At 37.9% G+C, this 8391-nt stretch overlaps 1 protein-coding gene across 2 annotated transcripts; it reads left to right on the top strand.

Moving 5' to 3' along the window:
* The first annotated feature begins 269 nt into the window (after positions 1-269).
* Positions 270-6991, top strand: SH2D1B (SH2 domain containing 1B). 2 transcript variants are annotated; one of them, XM_048966455.1, is made up of 4 exons: positions 270-558; positions 4140-4203; positions 5597-5765; positions 6878-6991. In XM_048966455.1, the coding sequence occupies exons 1-4, from the start codon at positions 425-427 to the stop codon at positions 6913-6915; spliced, it is 405 nt and encodes a 134-aa protein (XP_048822412.1). In that variant the 5' UTR covers positions 270-424; the 3' UTR covers positions 6916-6991. The 2 variants fall into 2 exon arrangements, with proteins under 2 accessions (XP_048822412.1, XP_048822405.1); XM_048966448.1 differs by having other exon boundaries at positions 5597-5819; positions 6878-6981.
* Positions 6992-8391: the final 1400 nt, after the last annotated feature.

The following is an 8391-nucleotide window of genomic DNA, read 5'->3' as shown; positions in this document are numbered from 1 at the left end:
AGCTGTGCTTAAGGGTGAAGTTCAGCAAGGCTTTGAGGATCTTCAGATATAAAAGTTAACTTTAAAATGTGACTGTGCTTAGGTGTCTGCTAAACTACTGCATAGCTTAGAAACGTGATACACAAACCAAATGTTAGCTCTGTCGTACAATGTGCCAGAAGAGTCTTTTCTTCTGACATGGACTGTTAGCAGTGCAGAAGAATCATTTCCCATTTCCCGCCCTCACTGTGCTCATTAGCATTAAGCTGATTACTAACTGCACTACAGACAGACCAATTACAGCAACATGAAGCCATGACCGTACTTCACACCTCCAGTTTCACTTCTCAACAGCTGCTTTTAGAATAAGTCTTCTTTTAATGCTAGTCTTCTGGCTTTTTCTAGAATTGGTCTGAAAGACAAGAGATCTTGTTTCTATTTGTCCATGGAGTTCCCATTTTTTCATGGAAAGATATCAAGAAAAGCATGTGAAGAACTGCTGTGCAAGAAAGGACAGAATGGTAGTTATTTAATACGAGAGAGTGAAAGTGTGGCTGGAGCCTTGTGTCTGTGTGTTTTGTAAGTATTTTGATACTAAATTTCTTATGAGTTTTCAAATAGATTCAAAACTAAGAATTCTCCTTTTCTAACGTTAATAGTTCTTCCTTGTTAACAATATGTCCGTAGATGTATTCAAGCGATGTTGGTTGCCTTAGGTTTTCTTTACAGTGAGTGGTGAATGGGTGGCATTTGTAAAAACAATTCATACAACAGCGAATGGATGAACTGCTGTTGTCTGCTGATGCTTTTGTCTCTCTGCAGACAACGGAGAGAGCCCAGAGAAAATACCTTAGCCTGCTAAAACACGGTGAGAAGAACCTCACTCAAAGTTGCTACCTCTGTTATAAAAGGAGTAAATACCATTGTAGCACTACTGAGACACAGAAAAGTCTCACAGTAGGGTATAAAATATTTTCTTCTTCATATGCATGCTGATTATGTGATGAAACATTAGCCTTGTGTTTCCCAAAAAGTTTATCTGATGTAAGAAGATAAGCTGAGACAGAAAGATGTCATGTCCTACTCAAATTCATGACAAGCCCATGAACAAGATAGGAACAGAAAACTGCTTAGCTTAAAACAACTAAAATTGGATTATTTTCTTTTTCTGTTGGGAACAGTACTTTTTTCCTGTTCATAAAGACTGTTTTACGTTTTTCATAAGTAATCAATCTCTTCTTAATATGTTCAGAGTTTATGAACTAGTCACTAGTCCTTTTTGCGTGAACCTGTAAAATTTTACACTTTCCTTGATGGTGTGTTTGAGAGTGACATGAAAAAAAAAAATAGCACAACATTTAATTAGCTTAGAAATGTCAGGAAATATTTTTTATCAATAATCAAAATCCCAGTGGTTTTGAAACAAATCAAAGGAGAAGGGAGAAAAAGGGAGGAGGAAATGGAGTACTGCTGGGTTGGTGAGTAGAAGAAAAGATCATCTGGGAATAACAAAGACGAGTAAGGAGAAATGGCAGATGAGATACGAATCAGTTACGAGTCTACAAGATCTCCCTTGTCCTCACACCAGTTAGTTTGTTAATTTGAATCATAATATGCAGCTGTTTATAAGTATTTAATAGTTTATTTGGAATCAGAAGTTTTCATTGTAATGGCAGTTTCATGTTCATTTTATGGTAAAATAACTGTAGCAGCCAAGTAATATACAGACAATGACTTCTCAAATTTTGATTGACTCAGAATAAGTTTAGAAACAATCATTTAGATTATTGTTTTCCAGTTTGATGTCTTATTTTTACTTGCATATTATGTTTAAAGAATGAAGGCTGACTTTTATAAATGCTCATAAGCCAGATACTTGTGAATGTTTTCAGGTACCTCATGGAGGGAAAAAAAAAAAAAAAAAAGAGGTAGTCAAAGTTAATCTTTTCTGAGTGGAAGTTAGAACTAGTCCCAGTCCATAGTAAATTCTTCAGAGAGCAGAGCAGGTTCTTTGCAGAACAAACATCCATTTACATGCAAGTCCCCATAACTAGGTTTTTGCCCTAAGATTCTCCCTCTCATCTCAGCTCAATTCATTTAGCTATAGCTGAAATCTTTCCAATGAACATGCGTACTAACTAAAATTACCTGTTTTCAGATATTGTTTTTTTTTGTTGCTGTTTTATTGTGGTTTATATCTCTCTGCGGCTTTACTGCCTTTTTTGGTGATTATCATGATCTCCAGTTCATCTTCTGAGCAGCTGTCATTGCTATATTTGATAAAAAGTTCTCATTTCTGTTGATAAAATGTGTCCAAAGCCATCAGTATCCTTAATGTTCTAACACTTGAACATTATTAAAATAATAATAATAAAAATTCTAGGAAATGCTAAAGAAGAATGATTTCCTGAAAGTAGAGCCCATGTTGTCGTTTTGTGTGCTGGTGGGTGGAGGACATTTTCTATTGACATTTCTCCAAGAATTCAACATTCTTCTCGTAATACAAATGCAAGATACAGTTCAGAGAGGTATCACATTGGAAGGCAAGAAAAACAGATGAGAAATGGGAAGTACATGGAATCAAATTATTTATATAAAGGCCTGAGCTGGGTTTACTTTGTAAGTTATCTGCAAATTTTAGAGTAAACATATTCCAAAACATGAAAACTTTCCTCAATATTTGAACTCTAGAATCCCATTTGTTTTGCTTTTCTATCTCAGTCTTATACATATTAATTCACAATCACGTGTTGATAATGCTATTGCAGATATTTCCAGTCCCAGCGTCTGTTTCCATTCCTTCCTCCAATGTTTTTTCTTTTAGCACTGTGGGTCAGAGACTTAGCCCACTAGTTTGTCCCTAATATCATATCTTCTCTTCTGGATATGCTCATTGTTAAGTGGCCAGTATCATATCTAGTCATATCAAATATGAGTTTGAAATAGTGATTGCATCTGGAAGCATACAGATGGAAGCATAGATGGCTCAGTGGGAGGATTACCTGTGGGCTCACCCAGGGAAAGCTGGTTACAGAAAAAGCATTCTACAACTTCTCACTCCTGTGTATGCCACAGCAAATAAATCACCTGTTCTCTACAGAAGAATGCCAGTAGATCTCATATGAAAAGTGAACTGCAGGTTTTCTTAGAGAATCATTCCTTACTGCCACTTTGACTAATGTGGTTTTCACTCTCTCTCCTCTCCCATCCTTCCCAACTTCTGTAGTACAGTAGAAGACATTCCCAAAGACAGCCTTTCAGAATGCCACTTCACACCACTGTTCTTGTTTCCATATAACACGGTAATCTTGTGTCATATCCCAGGTAATTTTCTCCTGTTTTAAGGTGCAGATCAGTCTTCTGAAAGGCGATGTTTCCTATGGAGTTGATAGTTTGAAGCCCGTTCTTTTTCCCCTAGGGTATGAATTCAGGGAAAGAAGGATACTCCACTTTCCCCTGTAACAATTTCGGTCTTCACAGTAGCTCCATTTTTTTTAGAAGGGATACATGTTAACAACGTCATTCCAGCCTAAAAAGGCTGTATGATAGTAGGTCTAACCTTGCTGGAATCTGAGAGACATCCAAGCTACAGCTCCCCTTTGTCTCGCTGCTGATGGAGACACTGCGGTTATCAATGATGCATGAGTCTGCCCTTTGCCTGCGTTTTATTCCATGTTGACATTTGCACAAAATGGTTTCTAACACAGTAAAGCAATTCTGCTGATGGTGAGCAAGAAATTAGGCATCCTATAGAAGCAAAGACTCTTCTTTTACATGCATAGCAGCTTTCAGTGGGTTTCTAGGCTTTGTTTTGTGCTTTACCGTCTATGAACAAGTAACAGCGACTTCCAGCCGTTTCTGGATGTAACCAGAAACATTTTCATTACTTTGAATTACCAGATTTGTTTTATTGAAGCTGTAGTCATATGAAACTTAACTCAACATAAAAAATGGACCTAAGAAGCAGGAGAAGAGCTCAGGCAGTTAGCTGATGTGAACATGATTGCTCAAGATCTCTCCCAAGCAAAAAAAAAAACAAAAAAACAAGCAGGCAAACAAAACCAATACCTGAGTGACATATTCAGCTGTAGTAGTCTAAGCCCTTTCCTGTGGTCTGACAGTTGACACAAACTTAATGTATACAACAATGTTTTTCACAGCTTCGAAAAAGTCATCTACACTTATCGGATCTTCAGGGAATATGAAGGAAATTATAAAATACAGGTAAGCAAATCTCATTTCATCTGTAAAGACCTCATTATTTTAAATTTTAATGAATTTTTAAAAATAATATACTTGAAAATATTACCTTATAAAACAGGAAGCCTCCTCCGAAAGTAATGCCTCCTATTTTATTATGATGGCCAGCAATGTCAGAGGTGGATGTTGGTGGTATGGTAGTAGAAGTTAAACCTTCCCACCAATATTCCATTACATTTTGTTGCTGTTAAGTGAAAGCTGGTGCTCATTTGAGCCCCCAGATGCATTAGCTGCTTCTGCAGGAGTCCTTTCTCATTCATGCTAATATAGCATAAAACACTTGGCTTCTGCTTGTTGTATAGTTGTCCAAATCCAACATTTTAAATTGGAATTAAATATGTTCTCCATAAGTTTGTTTTCTAAGGCCAGAGGGAAGTCTGTAATGCTTTCACTCTACTGAACAATGCTGTAGGGGATTGAGCCAAGCTTAAACTTTGTATTTTATCGTATTTAGTAATAAATAGCTACAGGAGTCATAATATCTACTAGACTATCTAGAAGCAGTAGTGGTGAATGGTTTTAGATCTTCAACTGAAAAATTGTTATCAGTTTTAGTTTTGATTCCATAGCAATAATTTCTAGAGCTTAAACCCCCAAAATACATACAGAAAATAGTTTGCTTATCCTCATCACCATTTTAACACTGAGTATGAAACTTCTGCAGTAGTCTTGGTAGGGATCTATGTTTAGGTGGTTTTCCGGGACAGCAATATCATAAAACTTCTTTGGTGACATAGACCAAGTCTTGAAGGACACATGCAGGGAGCAAGACACTTGCCTGGGGACTGTGATCTCCGTGGCTTCCCAGGAGGCAGCAACTGGTTCTGTTCTTTTGCAAGGAAAGAGTAAAACACATGGCTTGTGATGAAGAGTTAAATTTCATAGCACTTGGACTGTAGTTGACTGAAATCCCTTTTTTTTCTTTTTTCTGAACAGCTAAATATGATGTGAAACAATGTGAATTTTGTTTTAAGCCCCTTCAGGAATTCCCAAAGGGAAGAACTGAGACACAGTCAGACCTGCAGGGCCATGAGAGGGATGGCTACAGACATCAGCCATTGGAATGAAGGAGATAAAATTTGTCCTCGCTAGGATGGGAATCCTGTGATCTGAAGCCAGGCAGGGAGCACTGAATAGCTTTCCCTTGGCTGCAGCACACACAAGCAGGGCTGGTGAAGGAGGTTATGCCTGGTACCATAACCACTCCACCACACAGGTGTCCCTCTTGTGTTTAGAACAGTATTCTGTCACCATACAGGTTTACGAAATGTCCTTTGTTGAACTAGTTATGCACAGTTCTTTTCATTACAGATTACAAATACAGCTTCAAACAAACTTAGTTTTTCTTTCCTTACAGACTTCTGAAGGCGTTCCAGAAAAGGTCTTCAGAACGCTAAAGGATTTAATATATAACTATGAAAAGCCAAACCAAGGGCTAGTCACAAAGCTTCGCTACCCAGTCAAGAAAACAAGCTCCTCACGAAGAAGCCAGAAGCTCAAGTTAGGAAATGATGACGTTTATGATGGTGAGAATTCTAGTTTAGTCTGTCGTTTCATTAAGACAACAATTGCATTGACAGGTGAATAATTGCTATGTGTCCTCTGAGACAAGCTTGCATGGACAGAAATTCAAGATTCTTCCTTCTTTTTTACGTTCACTGGAAACTGCTTAGTTCTAGGTCACAGGTTACATACACTCATCCACCATAAATTAACAGAATAAAACTAAAAAAGGTACAGATGGCAAAGCATGGTATTGCCCAAAACTCACTCCATGAGTATCAGTGATCAGACTACAGAAAGCTATGAAACAATTTTACACAATGTGTTTCTGGCAAGCTGACAGGCCCTTATATCTCAGTGAGAGTTGAGGCTGTCCTTTACTTTGTTGTCCAGATCAAAAGCTACTTTTATACCAAAATCTAGCTTGTAGATTATTGTGATTTGTGTTAGAACATGACCTTTTTTAGTTATCATGTTGAAAATAAGAATTATACAGATCTGTGCTCAGGATCACAGATCTGGAATCAGATAGTTTAGTCGCTGGGGTTCACTACTGGTACTGGTTTTTAGCCAGCTTTTAACATTGTGTTCTAGACCAAGAACCACTTTTCTGGGGGTGGCTACAAGTGTTCTGTTTCTGCCTTTTCCCTGGATTCTAAAAAAATAACAACAATAATAAAAACTCTAACAAGGTCTAAGATGTTTTTTCCAGGTCTCCTCCCAGCTAAGGGCTTTTCTGTTGGGAATATTCATCTACAGAACAAAAGCTGTCTTACACTACGGTCATAGCTACCTGTGCTATTGATCTGAATTACTGACTATATATGACTTAGGACATTTAACTTTCTCAGGAAGACAGGGTCTCATGTGGATACAACCATTTAATTACAGAGCTTGCTGATTCAGAAAGGGCAATACCGGCTTTGCTTCCACATGTGGAGTGTCCTGGGAGACCCAGTCCATAGGAAACTAAGTCTAAACACTAGTTCTGAAATAGCAGACGGAATACTGAGAAATCAAACTGAATTAACAGTATCTACATAGCAACGTGACAACATGCCATCTTGCTTAGAGGAGTCTTTCAGAAAAGCAATTAGCAATGACAAGATCTGTTTTTTTCTTTATTTCTTTACAGAAATTGATGAAAGTGATTATGTTGATGTCTTACCTTGAATGATCTGCAACCTGATGAATTGGAAAAACTCCATCTTAGGCTGTGCCACAGCACATCAACTGGAGAGAGTTAACAGTTGGACATTCAAAGCTATGTATCTATACCTCTGGAATTAGTGCTTTTTGTAGATTAACAGAGCAACTGCGTTTTGCCCCAGTAGATCCAGCTCAAAGTACTATGTATTTTTTGTGCATCATTAAGAGAATTAGTTTTCCTGACATGTGGATAATTATATGGGGGAAAGGGTGTGCGTACTTATTTGCTTGTGTATTTTGGGGTTTTTTTTTTTAGCAAACTTTCCAAGATGCCTATTGCTGAAACATACAATCTGTTATTTTATAAATCATATATGTAAAGACAGCTGTCAAGTAGGTGGGGCGAGGCTCTCTTCAGTGGTGTCTAGCAACAGGACAAGGGACAATGGGCACAAACTGGAACATGGAAAGTTCCATATGAACATGAGGGAGATCTTTTATACTTTGAGGGTGACAGAGAACTGGCACACGCCGCCCAGAGAGGCAGGTTTCTTCTCAGGAGATATTCAAGACTTGTCTGGATGCTTTCTTGTGCAACCAGCTGTAGAGAAGTGCTTTAGCTGGGGTTTGGACTCATGGGTGTCCAACCTTTCGGAGTGCCTGGGCCACAGTGAGTGAAGAGGAATTGTCTTGGGAAACATGTAAAATATATAATATAGTTAATTTATATAAGTAGCATTTTTTTTTTAATAATTAAAATATAAGAAAAAGAGGACAACAAAATAAATGTAGTAGGTCAGACATACACAGACCAGATAATCTCAGACATCCCTTCCAATGTCTATGATTCTGTGATTTTGTGAATGTTAGAAAGCATTGTGAATATAATAAATGAACGTTCATAAAGCAATAGCTTATGGCAAAACTGATACATGTTGATGAAAAATATACGCAATAAAAATTCCATTGACATCATTTGATGCTTTAAACTTCTAAATCGTTATTTTGTTCATGATGTTACTTCTTAGTGGGGATATATGGGTAGTATTTCAGCTACGTCAATTTGTATGAGTATTTGTATTAGTGATATCAGTTAGATTTCTTACTAATACCAGATAGACTTATTTCTTATTATGTATCTTTACTGTTTATTGAAGGACTTTCTTTAGCAGGGTCTGTTGTGTCAGGACAAGGGGAAATGGTTTAAAACTAAAAGCAGGGGCATTTAGGTTGGACATAAGAAGCTTTTTACAATGAAGGTGATGAGGTTGCCCAAAGAGGTGGTGGATGCCCCATCCCTGGAGACAATCAATGTGAGGCTGGACGGGGCTTTGAGCAACCTGACCTAGCTGTAGGCGTCCCTGTACATTGCAGAACCTGAAACTGGGCTATCATTTGTGTCAGACTGCGGTATCACACAGCAGCTCCGTGTTTAACTGCATGCAACACTACAACTTTTACTCAGGCAAACGAACGTCCATCCCGACAGAACTGCCTCAC

The sequence above is a fragment of the Lagopus muta genome, chromosome 1, assembly GCF_023343835.1.
Source record: "Lagopus muta isolate bLagMut1 chromosome 1, bLagMut1 primary, whole genome shotgun sequence".
Classification (NCBI taxonomy): Eukaryota; Metazoa; Chordata; class Aves; order Galliformes; family Phasianidae; genus Lagopus; species Lagopus muta.
The sequence above is the reverse complement of the archived record's forward strand: the minus strand, read 5'-3'. Positions and strand labels throughout refer to the sequence as shown.

What these genes read in the sequence shown, in the direction of transcription:
- SH2D1B (XM_048966448.1), top strand. Translation starts at nt 425, where the DNA reads ATGGAGTTCCCATTTTTTCATGGAAAGATATCAAGAAAAGCATGTGAA. An exon ending in AAGGAAATTATAAAATACAG is followed by an intron (nt 4,204 to 5,596) that starts GTAAGCAAATCT and finishes CTTTCCTTACAG; the next exon opens with ACTTCTGAAGGCGTTCCAGA. An exon ending in GACAACAATTGCATTGACAG is followed by an intron (nt 5,820 to 6,877) that starts GTGAATAATTGC and finishes ATTTCTTTACAG; the next exon opens with AAATTGATGAAAGTGATTAT.